The 16,108-nt window shown below is 46.3% G+C and overlaps 4 protein-coding genes across 9 annotated transcripts; 2 read left to right on the top strand and 2 right to left on the bottom strand.

Annotated features, from left to right (window-relative positions):
- The first annotated feature begins 71 nt into the window (after positions 1-71).
- LOC112891825 lies at positions 72-2,191 on the top strand. 2 transcript variants are annotated; one of them, XM_025958801.1, is made up of 3 exons: positions 72-833; positions 942-1,283; positions 1,371-2,191. In XM_025958801.1, the coding sequence occupies exons 1-3, from the start codon at positions 537-539 to the stop codon at positions 1,878-1,880; spliced, it is 1,149 nt and encodes a 382-aa protein (XP_025814586.1). In that variant the 5' UTR covers positions 72-536; the 3' UTR covers positions 1,881-2,191. The 2 variants fall into 2 exon arrangements, with proteins under 2 accessions (XP_025814586.1, XP_025814585.1); XM_025958800.1 differs by having other exon boundaries at positions 942-2,191.
- Positions 2,192-2,722: 531 nt separating this feature from the next.
- On the bottom strand, positions 2,723-7,906 carry LOC112891596 (protein CHLORORESPIRATORY REDUCTION 7, chloroplastic-like). Of its 4 annotated transcripts, none has more exons than XM_025958494.1 (2): positions 7,606-7,906; positions 2,723-4,698 (listed from the first exon to the last, which is right to left on the bottom strand). In XM_025958494.1, exons 1-2 carry the CDS (start codon positions 7,760-7,762, stop codon positions 2,858-2,860), a joined length of 1,998 nt encoding a protein of 665 aa, XP_025814279.1. In that variant the 5' UTR covers positions 7,763-7,906; the 3' UTR covers positions 2,723-2,857. The 4 variants fall into 4 exon arrangements, with proteins under 4 accessions (XP_025814279.1, XP_025814281.1, XP_025814280.1 ...); XM_025958496.1 differs by lacking the exon at positions 7,606-7,906 and adding an exon at positions 5,403-5,716 and having other exon boundaries at positions 2,723-4,701; XM_025958495.1 differs by lacking the exon at positions 7,606-7,906 and adding an exon at positions 5,403-5,708.
- A 22-nt stretch (positions 7,907-7,928) lies between these two features.
- Positions 7,929-13,175, bottom strand: LOC112891597 (glycerophosphodiester phosphodiesterase GDPD6-like). Of its 2 annotated transcripts, XM_025958499.1 has the most exons (9): positions 12,935-13,174; positions 12,016-12,146; positions 11,513-11,691; positions 11,088-11,271; positions 10,727-10,801; positions 10,012-10,121; positions 9,347-9,565; positions 9,022-9,177; positions 7,929-8,402 (listed from the first exon to the last, which is right to left on the bottom strand). In XM_025958499.1, the coding sequence occupies exons 3-9, from the start codon at positions 11,591-11,593 to the stop codon at positions 8,166-8,168; spliced, it is 1,062 nt and encodes a 353-aa protein (XP_025814284.1). In that variant the 5' UTR covers positions 11,594-11,691; positions 12,016-12,146; positions 12,935-13,174; the 3' UTR covers positions 7,929-8,165. The 2 variants fall into 2 exon arrangements, with proteins under 2 accessions (XP_025814284.1, XP_025814283.1); XM_025958498.1 differs by lacking the exon at positions 12,016-12,146 and having other exon boundaries at positions 12,935-13,175.
- Positions 13,176-13,598: 423 nt separating this feature from the next.
- On the top strand, positions 13,599-16,000 carry LOC112891601. Its single transcript, XM_025958502.1, has 2 exons — positions 13,599-14,094; positions 15,759-16,000. The coding sequence occupies exon 1, from the start codon at positions 13,673-13,675 to the stop codon at positions 14,084-14,086; it is 414 nt and encodes a 137-aa protein (XP_025814287.1). The 5' UTR covers positions 13,599-13,672; the 3' UTR covers positions 14,087-14,094; positions 15,759-16,000.
- The last annotated feature ends 108 nt before the right edge of the window (positions 16,001-16,108 follow it).

Raw genomic sequence — 16,108 nt, forward strand, 5'->3', positions numbered from 1 at the left:
TTCAATCATAGCTAGTGAATAATTGGCTGCCTTGATTTTCAAAAAAAAAAAATTGGCCTGACTGTCCACGAAAAGCCTGACCCGATTCGAGTCTATACAGGCTGCACCGTGGGCTGAATGGGCTGAAACGGACAGAGTTTTTAGAGCTAGTGGGCTGATTCATAGCTAGGGGTCTGATTCCTATGCATGGCCAAGGCGCCGAGCCGCGGCTGCTGTCCGCCGCGCGTCATCAAGCACAAAAGCAGGGGCGCCTGCGTTCACCTCCGCGCACCTCTAGGCTCGAGCGGCACTAGCTCCTCAATGCAGCGCCCGTTGTTTGCGCGATCCACTTATTCCTCGCTCCCAATGCATGCCTCGCCATTGCCACCTTCTACATGTCCCGGCTCCTGGCCTCCCGTTCTCCCGCTTGTTTCTCTCTCTTCTCCCCCCTCCCCCTGTCTCCGGCAGGCGCGCGCTAGCCGCTAGCTTAGCTCTGCCTGCTCTACCCGCCCGTCGGTCGGCATTGATGCGCGGCGTGGCGACGCGGCGGCCGTGTCATGAGGAAGCTGTGCCCGAACCTGGACCGCGACGACTCCCTGGACACCGTGCTGGAGGTGCCCATCCCCGATGAGATGCTCATCAACGCCCCCGGCGCCGACAAGCGCCGCGGCGCAGGGGGCGCCAACATGCGCGCCTGGCTCAAGAACCAGGCCTTCGACCGAGCCACCGTCGACGGGGCCGCCCCCGCGACCGCCGAGCTCCAGCTCTTCCTCAACGTCGTCGGCTCGCCGCTCATCCCCTGCCCCGTCCCGCACGACCGCGCCTTCAGCCGCTCCATCCGCGACTCCTCCATCGTAAGCCGCCCATCGGCGATATCGTGCACGCTTCGTTTTTGTTACGCGCGCGCGCGCGCGTCCAGAGTCTTGGAGAATTGATCCGGTTGCGTGAACGATCAATTGCAGCAAGCGTCGACGGCCAAGTACATCATCCAGCAGTACATTGCGGCGACGGGCGGGCAGGCGGCGCTGCAGGGGGTGCGCAGCATGTACGCCGTGGGCAAGGTGCGGATGTGCGCGTCCGAGTTCCACCTCGGCGACCAGACCGTCACCGCCGCGCAGGGCCGCGCCGAGGTCGGCGGCTTCGTGCTCTGGCAGAAGACCCCCGAGGTCTGGTTCTTCGAGCTCATCATGGCCGGCCACAAGATGAGCGCCGGCAGCGACGGCAAGGTCGCGTGGCGCCAGTCCGCCGCCGAGCAGTCCCACGCCTCCCGCGGCCCGCCACGCCCCCTCCGCCGCTCCCTCCAGGTAAACAAAGCATCCGGGCACATGCAACCAGGCATTTGCGTTCGGCCAGATGCATCTTCGATCGTGCTCCTTGCCGCCTCGTTGCAGGGCCTGGATCCGCGCTCGATCGCCAACCTCTTCTCGGACGCGGTGTGCATCGGCGAGAAGGTCCTCAACGGCGAGGAATGCTTCATCCTGAAGCTGGAGGCCGGCGCGATGACGCTGCGGGCGCGGAGCGCGCCGGCGTTCGACATCATCCACCACACGGTGTGGGGCTACTTCAGCCAGCGCACGGGGCTGCTCATCCAGCTCGAGGACTCGCACCTGCTCCGCATGAAGTCCGGCAAGGGCGCCCGCCGCAGCGAGAACATCTTCTGGGAGACCAGCATGGAGTCCGTCATCTCCGACTACCGCTACATCGACGGCATCAACATCGCGCACGGCGGCCACACCACCGTCACCCTCTTCCGCTACGGCGAGGGCTCCGTCAACCACAAGCGGAAGCTGGAGGAGACGTGGACGGTGGAGGAGGCCGACTTCAACGTGCACGGCCTCACGACGGACTACTTCCTGCCGCCGGCCGATCTCAAGAAGGACGTCGACAACCAGAATAAGTGATCGGCTAGTGTTCGATTGATTGCTGTTATCAGTCCAGGACATTGAAATTCACCCAGGCAAAATTTTTGATAAGGGTGGCGGTAGTTCTGTGTTCTTCCATTTCTCTCCTTTTTCCGATTGATATTGCAGAAGATATAAGCATGCATGTGTTCTTCCAGAAATAGAATTACTTAATGATTATTTTTAGGAGAAAACATGGTTACATCGTGTACAGAGTGTAGAAGCTATAAGGGGTGGGAGTTTTAATTAAATTCTTTGGTTTTGCTTGGTAATTTCTGTCAAACATTTGATAGTGTACCAAATTGGTTTCATCCTTCACGATCTTCAAGTGTGATGAGCTGCTTGCATACTTTAAAGTTCAGTATTCTATGTAGCTATCTGTCTTTATCACTGGAGATTCAATTCTGAACCGCTAGAGCAGCACATATCTTGCATTTAGTGCAGGAAAATTATTAAACGGATCAGGGATGCTAGATTACTGTATCAGTACCAAAACATTCAGAAACTATACATTGGGAACAATAGATTGCTATTCCTAACATCCTGCGAACGAGCTGTTAGCTCGATGGTTGGTCCCCAGGTTCCGCTGGTGTCGCACCAGAGTAAAAAAGGAGTCACTCGCTGTCCTATTTAACAGGAAATGCGGAAATGCGTGGTCTACTAACGGTTGCAGGGTGATATGCGTTCGCAGGCGCGCCCTCACCGTTAGTGGCACGTCCTGGATAGCTGGGGTTGGGGAGGTCATGAATGTCGGGTTGAGTTTTTTTGCTTTCTATTCCTAACATCCTCTGAGCTTCTGCAATGTTGTAAGGAATTCTATGCAGCAAGAGGAGCCATGAAGAAACGGCAAACCGATGCAAGTTGGGCAGAACAATACATCACTATAATAATTCAACTGTAACATTCTAATACAAACCAAAGAAGAAAACCAAAAGTAAGGTGGAGGGGGCTGAGGTATCTCTTCACTGGTTTAAGCTTCAAACTCGGCAAGAATGCTGCAGTGACTTTTGAGTTCCTTCAAAAAGATCAAGCAAAAGTGTCTCCAAATCCTCAGGTCTATACTTGATGTAACGATCTCGATGCCTTGAGCCATCAAGGAAGCTTGAATATCTTCCCACGAATGTCCTATAGGCCTGTATAACTTTCAGGGATATTGAAATCCGGACATCATCACGAAGTTGGTCGTCTGGGACAGACCATGCTGTCTGAACTCGATAAACCTCTTCAAAGGACAGGTTGAAATTTTTTATCTTCTCCCTGATGGTTTTGCGAGAAGCAGCATCACCAGCAGCACACAAGCCATCATCACTCAGGTAAGAGAGGACATTGTTCCATGACGCTCTCTCATATCTCGTAGCTTGCTGCTGAAACTTCCTGTTGTGAATCCGAATCCAGTCATCACCAAGAAAGCTTTTGAGATCCGAATTCTTCACTTTCTGGACCATGTAGTGGATGTTGTTCATCATAAAGATGTTCTGCAACCGATCATCTCTGTACAATCTAGAACCAGCTTCAAGATTTGCCTCCAAAATGGCAGCAACAGACTGTAGATGCAAAGCTGTTGCTGTGAAATTAGGATATGCGTTTGCCATCAACTGAATGTCAGAAGCAAGATGCAGGTGTCTTCGATCTGTGTCCTTGAGAAGTGAATCAAGAGGTTTGCTGTATGCTGTGAGAGCCCTTATGTAGTTCATAACATACTTTGTAAGTGGATGCACTTCTCCACGAGCCACTGCATTTGATGAACTGTATGATTGGATGGCATACTTGAATTCTGCAAATGTCTTTCTTGCAGACTCTCCCAGATGAAGTAGTGCTTCATGATATTCATTCAAGATCATATCATCACACCCTGATTCAAACAGGGATTCAGCTTCAGGGAGAAGATCATTCAGGACCTCATACATATCAAGCAAACGAAAAAGCTTTTCCGTTTTAGGAGGACCAATTGCTACAGATACATAAAAGCTCAGAAGTTGCATGACTGAGTTAAATGAAATCTCATAGAGGCACAAGTCTGCAGTTGAATCTGTAAGTTCACCAAAGACATGATTGCTAAGGCGCTTCTCACTTGCAAGGTAGACTCGGATAAAAACCCTCATTGCTCGATTCCATCTCCTTATTAGTGTATTCAGTTTGTTCCAACTTGTGTTCATAATCTCTTCTATACTGAGCTTGTCCAGACGAAGAGACCCAAAGTACTCATCTATTGCATTCTGCCGTGAGTTTATATAAGCCTGGCAGCACTCCTTATCATAGCCATTCAGGAACATAAATTTAGCAATGGACTTGACAGCAGAGAGTGCACCAGGTTGAATCAAATCAGGAACAAAATGTTCCGGTCCTCCAGTGACATCATTTGGTGTTGCCTTCCCTTCTGATTGTTCCTCACTGAATGAGCTGCTTGAGAAGTCTTCCACACTACCATCCTCTGTAGAGCGAAAAGAGAGAACTTCCTGTTCTAATGGCTGTTTGTAGTGTGTAAGAAGGTAAACAAATTCCTCTTCAAGCCTTGCCATTGCCATTTCAGAAAGGTCATGGGCATACGCAGTGAGTTCATCCAGCTGCTTGGCTTCTCCACAAGGGTCTAAGCTCCTTAACCTTTCAGACAGTCGTCTGATTTTGTACAGCACTTCCAAGTACTCAAATGAGTCCTGCGGATCATGGACATGCATGGAGTTGTCAAAATCCAAACTAAGGATCTTCTTTCTCAATGCCTTAAGCGCATGTTTAATATCACATATCTCACTGTCTTCTCCCAGAGTGATGTTTGAGTATTGCTTAACTAACTCTGCAGCCATCATGTTATGGACCTTCCCTGCTTCATATGTTTAGCACAAAGATCAGGTCCAACTCCAATATATTTCAGAATTGATAATTGAATTTCTGAAAGCTACTGATGCAAATAGCTAAATATAATAAAATTCATAGAGTGCCGAATAAATGGAAGAAAGCAATTAAACAATGATCCACGAAAATCAAACATGATTTTCAAGCAGCACATCTTTGAAACTTGCAAGCACAACCATATAAATAGCAAAGGTAACGTAGAGATTGAACAAAAAGGTGAATAAAGGTAACATCACAGTTAAAGGTGACAGGGACTAGAACAATACAAACTAATTATCTTGTTCGTTCTTCATCCAGTCATTTCCCTTTTCTCTCTTCCTTATTTCTTTCTTAAGAAAAACAGTGGTGAAAAAATTTGATCATATAAGATTCCACCAGCCCGATGGTTTAATAATCCAGTTTGTTCTGGGTCAAGAGCAAGAACAGGACAGGCTCCTCTTATTTCTTAGAACAGTTGGCGCAGGTTCTCACACTAGCTAGAGGCTTAAAGCAGTTTCTGGGGGGTAAAAATGCCCAGACGAGCAAGAAATAGCTAAAATAATTTGGCCATAAGCATCTTGTATTAGAGCGAGAAAGCGAGACCAAACTCGAGCAAATATTAACTGAAACACAAGAAGCAAACGATAAGGAACTCTGCAAGAACCCCTCACAAAGCAAGGATAAGAGACTCACCGCCGGCACCGAGGAGCTCCCGCTCTTCACGGACTCCGGCGGCCGCCCACGGGACCTCCGCGATCCCAGATTCAGAACTCGGCCCGACGCAAGCTCGAGGAAGAGAGGCCGGCGGGGGGATAGAGAGAGAGATGGAAAGAGAGGAAGGGGCGCAAAGTGCAAAAGCGAGGAATGGGATACTATTATGGGATCCCTACGATTATTGGGGTGGTGGTCAGTGGAGGGGTATGGTGTGGAACAGTACAAGTCAAGTCAACCCGAGGGGAAGCGACGGCGACGGGGAGGGGAAGGGGGGCTCTGCGTCTGCGGAAGACGCCGGCGAGGGGATGGGGACGGGGGTGGTCAGCGGACGGAATTGGAACGGGGGTGCCGTGGCGCCCGGGTCTCCTGCTCCCTTGCTCTCTCGCCCCTGTTCCTGTCCGGTGCCCGCTCTGCCTGTCCCTCTCGCCGAAGGAGTCAAGGACAAGGACGACAGGCCATCGCCTTCCGTTCCAACGGGAAACGAGACCGTTCCGTGGAAACGGAGAGGGGGCGAGCTTTCGCACCAGCTGGCTGGGTGGGAGAGCCCAGCTTGCGCTGCTGCTGAGTGCTGACTGTGGCGAGAAGCGACTGCCTGCCGCCAGCTCTCCCTCCCCTGTTGTAAATGCCCCGGTCCCACCACCTTTTGGGGGGACCTATCACATCATCAAAGCGCTCCAGCCATTGATCTCACCATTTTTTCTACGTTTTTGACGGACGAACCTTTTTTTAATTCAAATCTGAACAACAATCCTAACGAACCAAAGCAAGAAAGTGACTTGGCAAACACATGTATCACCAGTTGACCCTTGCAATTTGCACGGCACTACATGTTACACCCAGCAAGGACGGCAAGAAGGAAGGAACACACAGCCATGAAACCGGGCTATTCTACCTCGACCTGGTACCACTGCACGGACCCGACGTCGCCCTCGATCTCGAGCACGCAGACGGACCTGACGAGGTAGGAGACGGCGTCGTCGACCGTGTCGAACCTGGCGAGGTCGGGGGGCAGCGCCTCCCCGGGCCACCGCTCCAGCCAGCCCTTGAGCCTCGCCTCCAGCTCCTCCCGGGACACGAACTCCTCGTCCATGCCGGGCTCGATCAGCACGTACGTGTCCGACTGGATGTCCGCTCGCCGCCTCCGTGCTCGCGCGGTTACTTTCTCTGAAATGGAGATCAAGTTACTAGCTTGGACAAATTTACCCCATGGCGAGACTTGGACCGGGGATCCGTGGTGTTGAATTCCCGGTGGTCGCTTCAACGAGGCCGTGGAAAAGCCCGCGGCGGCGCCAGCCGGGAGAGCTGCCGCCCTCGGTGATCGCCGGCGGGGCAGCAGCGACCTCCTCCTGCCTGCGTGGGAGGAGACAAGTCAGGTACAGATGCGCAGTGGTGGGTGTACGGAAAATGCCAAGAAAAAACTTTGAAGTGGTAGCACGGCTTGACTACTCGTGGAAGAGCGTTTTGTTTCACATGCAGGACTTCTCCACCATGATCCAGAAAGTGTTTTTTTTTTTTTGCCCCTGGGGCTCTTTTCAAAAGGTTGTCCGGTTCAAAAGTGGACTCAGTTTGGGGAGCCAGGTGTGGATTTCCGTGCCAAAGCTGGGGATCAGCGCAAACATCTTTCCAAAACGTTTCCATGCCGGGAAGATGATGAAAATTGGAGGGTTGATTTCTTGCTTTAGTCTGTGTTTCGGGTTCTAGTGAACGTAGTCATAACCTACCTACTTCGGTTAACAACTGCAGGACGAGACTAATTTTCTTTGTCTTGCCAAGTCCTGGTCAAAAGGGTTGTGCTTGTGCGCACAATCAGTCCAATCACAAAGATATTAGCGATATCATCCGATGAAATTGTAGCGGGGTCTTGCTAGAATAAAATTGCAATATCCTTCAGAAGTCGTCCCCAGACTTTCAGCAATGCAGTTAAGTGTGGACAGTTTTGTTTTAAGCTGACTGGATGACTTGTTCAAGATGCTGATTTAAAAAACTCTGCAAGATCAGCCACCAATCCAGTGCATGCATACAGTTTGTTAGTAGAACTACTATACTTGTATCGCATGTTGGCCCTTGTATGCAGTGACTGTGATGCCTCAACAGGGAGAGGCGGAGAGCCATGGTGTGCAGCGTGCTACTGCTACTTGAGCAGAAGAACAGAGGAAAAAAGTAGTTGGGAAACTGAAGTTACCGCTGAGCAGTCCGCCGGTGGAGCCGCACTCCGGCGGCCGGGCTACCGCCGCCGCCGCCGTTTCCATTCTTCCTCCGCTCACGTTGTGTGGACTGAAATCTTCTTTATCCCTTCTACGGCTCCCACACCTGAAGCTTGAGGTTATCCTCCTCTGCATCGAGATTGGTGACGAGAGCGTGTCTATCTAGAGAGAAGACTGGTTCCATCCCAGTGAGGACAGATGGGGACATGCTACCTCTGAACCACTAGTTTCCAGTTGCATTTCAACACACTCTGGCAGCTGAGTAGGACTGCAGGAGGACTGTGCAAACACTAATATCCAATTCAGAGACCAATTCAACTGGTATAATATGATGATACAATATGAGGACACGCCAACTTGGCAACCTGTTCATCGTGGGATGAGCAATGAACCATGTTACAGAATCTACCAAGTACGACTCGTGCTAACAAACTACCTACCAGAAGATAACTCGTTTCTTTAACCTTTCAAGGTCAAGTAACACCATGACACACTCTTGCAGTCTTGCAAGTAACAATTTTCAGCAATACTAGAATGATCAGAGACCTTCATATGCTGAGATCATTTGACTAATTTTTACTAGGAGGCTGTTTGCGGTCTCATCCTTCCTGTGTGGGGATGTCAATTCCTGGTACCGGTGAAGGGTTCCAGTGAAATCTGTAAACAGTCCATCAACCCCCACAGTGTTTATCCAGAAATCACATTCAGCGTAGGGATCCTGATGAAAGTTGAAGTGCAGGAACTTGTTCTCATTCCTGTACGTGTATGGGTGTACCTGCACATACAGCAACAGATGAACAGACTGCCGTTTAACATGTTTCAGGGTACATATTACTTAAAACACATATTCTGTGGGACAAAGAAAGTGTAAAAAAGGTGCGCATAGCAGTGTAATAATTTGGTCCACATGTTCTTTACAGCAGAAAGTTTGCACCGTACTAATGCATAGCTAAACACAGGTTTAACGAGAGCTTACTAAAGTGACTAATTCAACCAGAATTTGACTAAACAAGACCACTTGTTACTGGGGAATGGAGCGCACTCCTCCCAATTCAACACATAGGACATGGTGAGGATCAGGACACAGCTGTGAGTAACCTTGAAAAAAGAGAGCTGTGTGTTGTTGAAGGTGTTGGCCGCTAGGTGACGTGTTGTGTCCCAACTCAATTCATTCAGTGATTGGCCAGAGTTTTAAGGACTACAAGGCAGCCATGACGTTTTATAGGATATTTCTGGTTACCCGTGACCAGATGCATCTAGACAGATAAACCTAGAAGGCTAGAAGTCGACAGTTAACAAATGGAAGTTGGTCCAACTAGCATCGGTTACTCTACAACAATCCATGTAAAATCTGAACTTAAGATAATTGCAATGGTTACAAACAAATGTTGTACCTGTAGATTACGAGCATGTGCCCGTGCAACAAGATCACTTGGTGGCATCAAGTAGTTTCCTGCAGCTGGAACAATGGTATCTTTCCATGGACCAAGGCCGACTACGTATTTCCCAATGTATGCAAGGTAGTCATCTGAAGTGATTTCCCAGTATGACTGCAAATGATAAATGACATAAGTAATATCCAAACTCCAAAGATGTTCTACTGAAGTTGCAAAAAATGAACCCTAAAATCTCAGGGATTGGTTTCTGCTATCCAAACTGTTTTTCTTTCATAGTATTGGAACAAAAGGGTCAGAGACACTGTTACATAAAGGTTAGTACCTGGTTCGTGTCTTGTGTTCTCACTGTTATATCATCAATCAAAAATACCTTGGGAGAGTCAATCAATTTTGATACATGTACAATGGAGGTAGGAGCAAAGGATTGTATAAACAATGGCTGCTTCATCCAATTCTCTGACATGTATTGACCTTTGTATCCATATTTAAGCAAGGTATCCACAAATTTGTCCTCAAACTTCTTTCCGTCAGCCCACTTGACCTGTTCAAAGTAATACAAACTCATTATGTTACACCAGAAATTGAGAAGTTAGCTCCTTACATTGTCATGAAAAATACAACGATGAAGTTTTGCACTATCCAGCTCATCATAGTCAAGGATAACTAGTTAAAACATATCAACCACAACATTGCCGTCACAACTCATTTGCCAGAAGAAGGAAACATAACAGCAAATTGATCATGTTTGTGATAAAAAGAAACTCTTCTATGAGACATAAACAAGACATAAAGCAACATCTTCAGTCCTGTTCATTTGGTAGATAGCAGTTACTTTCATATGCTATGCAACTAGCAGCTGTTATGATCATTCTACAGAACGTTCGTATATAACAACTAAGCAGAAGTTTTTGGTGGCAGTGACATAACTAGAGAATACAGCGAATCATAATGAAGTGCATATTTCTTCATAAGAACAAGGGGACTTACATGCTTGTTGATAAAAACTGGATCTTTAATCTCTGGATATATGCCAACAGTTCTTTCCGCGTCTAGGGCAATTGAAATGAATTCTTCAAACGTGATGATTGAAAACATACCTGCATGACAAAAAAATAACGGATTGCTATTGTTAATCCCCAATCACACTCTTTCATGTCAGTTCATGGAAATGTGTTCATTATTCAAGTCAAGTCAAACACAAACTAATATAGCTGTACTAGTTCTAAATAAACTAGGGCTTCTTAAAGGAAATTGATTAAGAATACCAACTATGCTAAATCAACAAATAAGAATCCTAGATTGTATTAGATGATGGGAAGAAATGTTATTGAAAAAGGAGCCAACAAATCACATCCTATACATTTCTGAGCTCTCTAATTAAAACAACAGAATTCGTTCCAAGAATATTATTGCACTCATATAGCTACTAAGCTACAACAGGGTAAGTTCTTTACAACGAATAGAAACATATCAAAATATCCCCATGAAAAAAAAATCAGAATATTTTGCCAGGCAAGAGATGAAAAATTAATTTTTCCAGCTAATTGCCATGTTTTGTTGGTAAGCAGCAAATGAACCACCAGCAGCAGGGTATTTCAGCAAATGCACATGCATGTGCCAATAATCGCTTCAAAGATCTTTAAAGACGAAGTAACACATAAAACAAATATAATAACAAAAAGAATGCAAAGGGTATCCATACCATTGTACTGTTGATCTCGGAACGAGTATCTCTGCTTCACTTTAAGTGTTTTAAGTTCATCCAGTGTGAAGTCCACTGCAAACCAAATCTTCAATATTAGTTTAAATAATCAAGAACACTTATCATTCTGATTGCACCCATTATAGCAACATGAAGTTGAAACTGTCAATATATTTTCAGTAAATAGTGTTCGAGCACTAGCATGTAGTAAGTTCCTGAATTAGAGTCAACAAAACACTGAAGGGGTGCATAAGTGCATTATTATATCCTTATTGCTTAATTAATTTTCATGTAGCAGATATTTAAATTACAATGTCAACAAATTGAGTGAAGGAATCAAGGTTGGTTGTAAGATGCAAACCTACAAACCATCCAGTAACATTAAACCACTCCACTTCATAGGTTCTTCTTCGATTGGCAAACTCCTTATGCTTGGCAACATCAGTTGTTTCATCAAGTGTAACATCATGAAAACAGATCAAGGCTCCGTCTTTGCTAGCAAGGATGTCAGTCTCTATAAAATCTGCACCTTCCTCAATAGCCCTCTGCAATAGGATATTTTTTTGTTAAATGTATATTCCATTTTATAATGCCATATTGTCTGTATACTACAAAAATTTATAAACTTGTCATATGTGAATGCAATAGCCATATGCAGCGATCAATATCTGCAGGCCCTTTAGCGTTTAGGTGTATCTGCTTATGAAAAAAATCTTATTCCATTAGCAAAATAGAAAAATGTAATCCTGCTACAAATATACGTGATTGCAATTTTCTAAGCAGTACCAGGTATGCAGCAGCTGTTTCTTCAGGAATTTCCCCGTTTGAGCCACGATGAGCAATGTTATATGGTCGAAACGTCTGCATGGGCCTTTTCTCTTCATTCTTCGTCTTACTTGGTAGTGGAAAGAGAGGTCTAGCAAATGCCAAATGTAATAGTAGCAGAAGAAAAAGAGGCACAAAACCTGTCAGGGATGTTGATGCAGATAAATTAGACATACACCAACGTGCATAATGCAAATGCAAGTAGAAGGAAAGTTTAAAATGTTCTTTTAGCATTTTTTAATGCTTTTTAAATATGCAACCACAAAACTATAAGATCATATTTTTGCTTTTGTGTAATTCGATGAGTACTATTTGATTGTAACATATGTATTCTGATAGTGTGTAAACAGGGTCATATGTAACACTTCTACTAGAATTTTTTTCGAATCAATACATGGGCTAGGGCAGAATACTTCAATTTTGAATAATGATATGCAAACTATTAGCTACACAACATAGCTTACTGGGATATGTAATCCAGAAAGATTAATCATGGTTCGAATACACATCTTGTCAGGGCTGTCGATCAAAGATACGCCATCAGTTGCTCATTCAGATTCTATCATGGAGATCTGTTAAGAGATTTGGGTTGGAGCTGCGTTGATAGAATATGCAAGAATGTCAATTACTATATGGAGAGAACGTGACTAGCCATGATATAAGATACAGAAGAAAGAACAAATCTAGTTGTCACTGCCTTTGTTTTCTACTTCTTTTGCACATGCATGTAAGAATAGGCATGTTTGTGCATGAAAGATTCATTGCAGTTCAAAAAGAAAGAAAAAAAATCCTATCCATTTATTTTATAGTTTTCTTTCTTTTCTTATCTGTCGCTCCTCCATCCCTGTCTACTTTGGGTCATAACTCACAACTATCGAGATCAAGTTTTCGAATTTCATTTAGAGTGTTGATTCAGAACGGATGCCATTCATCTCTTCTATTTCCACATTGGGCGGCATATGAAATCAGAACAAGTCTTAACACATCAGAGTATATCTCTTCAGTAGTTCAGTGTGAAATTAGTACCATGATCTAATTTGCCCCCATCAACCCATCAATTTCCCTATTAAGCCGTCTCGAAGGCACCAAATCCACGTTATACCCGATCCAGCCATATCAACCTCAGAAAGGCATACCAAATACACACAGAAATAGCAACAGATTGGCAATTCAGAGCAAGCTCGTTCTACATCCAACTCAATGCCGCCCCCCTGAAAATCCTAAGGCGATCCCGCAAAGATAAAAAAAAAGGAGAACGCCGAATCATCTACAGCAATCAGTACAGAGATACCGGGTTTATCAGATCGGCGGGCAATTGCCGAGCACTGCAGCGAGCATTCGAAAATCAGGAAGAGTCCGCCAATCGAGAAGAGGGTCACTTACAGAGAGAAGGGCGCATGGTGATTGGTGCAGCGGTGCTCCCTCCCCCTCTCGCCCACACTCTTCTTGCTCCACTTCCCTCCCCAGCTCCCCGCTATATGTGAGCGAGCGACGCAGCGAGCAACGGTTTCAGGGGAGAAGAAGCGGAGACGGTGCGGCTCCTCGCTCCGTGCTGTGCGCCTCTGCCTGCGGCCCCCCTCTCTCCAGTCTCCACTCTCTCCCGCTTTTTCTTTCCGTCACGCCATCACCCCTCAATCGCCATTACCACGACGGAACGGGACCCACTATCCAACCAATCAATGCACGCCCCAACCAATGAGATCGCCCTACGGCTACGGCCTACAAGCAAGCTACCATTCACTGACAGGTAGACAAAACGTCACGCTGCTTCTCCTGGGCCCACCCGTCTGCGAGAGTGAGTAGATGCGTGCGGTTACACGTTTCCGGCGCGGCTGACGGAATATTCTGCGCATAACTCCGATCGCGCTGGCGAACGTGGGAATCTGCGGTTCCCGGGCTCCCGAGCCGGCCTGCTGCCTTTCTGCGCCTGCGTGGGCCGAACCTGCTCCGCACGGCCCGCGTGGGGACTACGTTCCCATGTGCGGCCCACGTTCTCCGCCCAACAGCACCCGTCCCGAGCCCATCGCCGTTTCCAGCGTCTTCTCGGCTTCTCGCCGCACCGGCCGATCTCCCCATATCCCCCCTCCCCTCTCCGTCGATCCCACAACCGCGCCGACCCCGATGGCCTCCGCCGCCTCCTCCGCCGCCGGCGCCGGCAAGTCGATGTTCCAGGGCCTCCGCAGGTTCCTTAAGAAGCCGTGGGAGATCACGGGCCCCTGCGCCTCGCCCGAGTACCGCAGCGCGCTGCCTGGCGCGCTCGAGTACCGCGTCAAGTGCCCGGCCACCGTGCGCGACGACCGCGACATGGCCATCGTGCCCACCTCCGACCCGGAGACTGTATACGACATCAAGTACTTCATCCGCGACTGCCGCCGGAACCGCCCGCCCGTGCGGCGCACCCTGCTCCGCAAGCCCGACCTCGAGCGCTACATGGCCGCCAAGCAGTTCGACCCCACCAAGGACTTCCCCGTGCCATACGTCAACACCACCGTCGAGGAGGACGACAACACCATTGGCGGAGGCTACCAGAAGTGAGCTAGGAGGTGAGTGTTGTTTCGTTCTGCTTTTAGATCTGAGCTTGCAGCTAGGGCTTTGTCTCTGCTGGCAGTTACTCAGATGCTCATTTTTAACGTTTAGAATCAGGGATATTGATGTTTGCATAAACAACCTATTGCTGGATAGTTGCAAATCGCGGGGCGGCGGGGCAGTAAATAAGACAGAGTAAACTTGAATTGAAGCTTGATGCCTATGTCGTGTCTGATACTTGCACATGAATAGATAATGTGATAGGCGTGTAATGTCAGACAAGGGATGGTTTCAGATCAAACAAGCGACAGAACTTGACATGAGCAAGGCATTAGTATTTAGATATTGCTATTGTCTTTATGGTGTGCATTTGTGTTTGGATGGATGGATGTTCATCCGTTTTTCCTTGTAATTTGATATATGTCCGAAAATCCTAATTCAGTTGGCTAATGGTTGAATTGCTGCCTGACGCCTATGTCATGCTGCCTGATACTTGCATATGGAATAGCTAATATGGTAGGCGTGCAATGTCATACAAAGCATCGTTTCATATCAATCAAGCCACAGAACCTGACATGATGACGACATTAATATTGAGATATTGTTAGTATCTTTATGGCCTGGATGGAGGGATGTTTATCTGTTTATGCTAGTAATTTGATATATGTCCTAAATTCCTAATTCAGTTGGTTAATGCTTGTGATTTCTGTTGGCGTAAGCTTTCACTGTTGAGTTGTCATTTTTTTTAAGTTGGATTGCTTCACTTCAGTATGTCACTCTAGGGAACCTTTGTTATTATGTCTTATATTTGGGATTTGGTACTGGTTATGGGAAGGAATTTAGCTTGTGACGTGTACTGCAGTGACAAATTGTAGCATAACCTTTCCACATCAGATGACCAAATTTTCAAAAACTGGATTATCTGCTTATTTGCTTAACTTGTAAAATTAATGTCTCATGGGTCACCCCTTCAATTCTGTAGAGGTGCTAAGTAGGAAACTTGTGTGGGGGTCAAATGTTGTTCTTCCATTTCGTGCAAAAAGTTTAAATATCTTAAAGGCAATAGATACTGTCACTGTTTGGGTTGGTCCAATATGTTGATATGTAGCATGCTGATTTTACTCACAAGAACCTCAAAACTTGTATGTTATTATGCTAATTTTCATCCACCAATGAGGAAACTTCATATGGAGTTCAGCTTGCATGATAAATAGTCCATCAGTTGTCAACAGCTATCATTGTAATATGCTAGTCAATGAATAGGCTATATATCATGTCTTGTGTTCAGAATCTCTGGTGTTCGACTTGCTTTTCATGTCAACTGCAGTATCCCAGCTTTCATGAATAACCTCTTGTGATCTTTTGTCAATGCTTGCCATGTTAGCATATCAATTTTAGCACCACTGCAAAGTGGAGTCTATTTTCTGAAGTTTGCACACATTTACATTGGGACTTTGGGAGCATTGCGGTTGCTATTTATCCTTTTTTTTTTTTTTTTTTTTTACTTTTTAGTTCACAATGAAACTAGACAGTTCGAGCTACTAGCTGAGGTTTGGGCCTTGAAGGCTTGAACTATAGCTATCCCAGATTTGAAGTGTGGAAGTCATGTCTAATTATTGTCCTCTTTTATATGGTTATGTTGCAAGAAATGTTACTGATTTGATGCTGTTTCATTTGGCAGGCATCTATGTTGTTGTGCTCGAACTCCCATCTTGATGTTGAAGCCCATTTTCATTTCTACTTAAATATCCCTTTCTCTCTTGTTCCCAGTGAAAAGTTTCTGATTGTAAAAGATGATGGCTGCAATAATTTGGCACTTGTGGAGCTCACCGGATGCACCTTTCTTGCAAGTTGTATTCAAAAACTCTGTCGACCCGATACGGATCTTATGGCTTGATGCAAAATTTAAGGTTTTTGTTCAAATTATAGATATTAATTACTATATTAGATTGTCCTTTCGCTTAGTCTAAATGGGACTTGCTTTCAAATTACATATATTAGATTGTACTTTCAAATTATATAAGGTCTTGC

This window comes from Panicum hallii, chromosome 5 (assembly GCF_002211085.1).
Source record: "Panicum hallii strain FIL2 chromosome 5, PHallii_v3.1, whole genome shotgun sequence".
Classification (NCBI taxonomy): domain Eukaryota; kingdom Viridiplantae; phylum Streptophyta; class Magnoliopsida; order Poales; family Poaceae; genus Panicum; species Panicum hallii.

Coding starts and splice junctions, on each gene's coding strand:
- LOC112891596 (XM_025958494.1), bottom strand. CDS start 7,762: ATGCAGAGGAGGATAACCTCAAGCTTCAGGTGTGGGAGCCGTAGAAGG. Junction 4,699..7,605: donor CACCGGCGGACTGCTCAGCG/GTAACTTCAGTT, acceptor CATATGAAGCAG/GGAAGGTCCATAACATGATG.
- LOC112891597 (XM_025958498.1), bottom strand. Junction 10,122..10,726: donor CCGAGATCAACAGTACAATG/GTATGGATACCC, acceptor TTTGTCATGCAG/GTATGTTTTCAATCATCACG. Junction 9,566..10,011: donor CAGTTTTTATCAACAAGCAT/GTAAGTCCCCTT, acceptor TACTTTGAACAG/GTCAAGTGGGCTGACGGAAA.
- LOC112891601 (XM_025958502.1), top strand. CDS start 13,673: ATGGCCTCCGCCGCCTCCTCCGCCGCCGGCGCCGGCAAGTCGATGTTC.
- LOC112891825 (XM_025958800.1), top strand. CDS start 537: ATGAGGAAGCTGTGCCCGAACCTGGACCGCGACGACTCCCTGGACACC. Junction 834..941: donor CCATCCGCGACTCCTCCATC/GTAAGCCGCCCA, acceptor GATCAATTGCAG/CAAGCGTCGACGGCCAAGTA.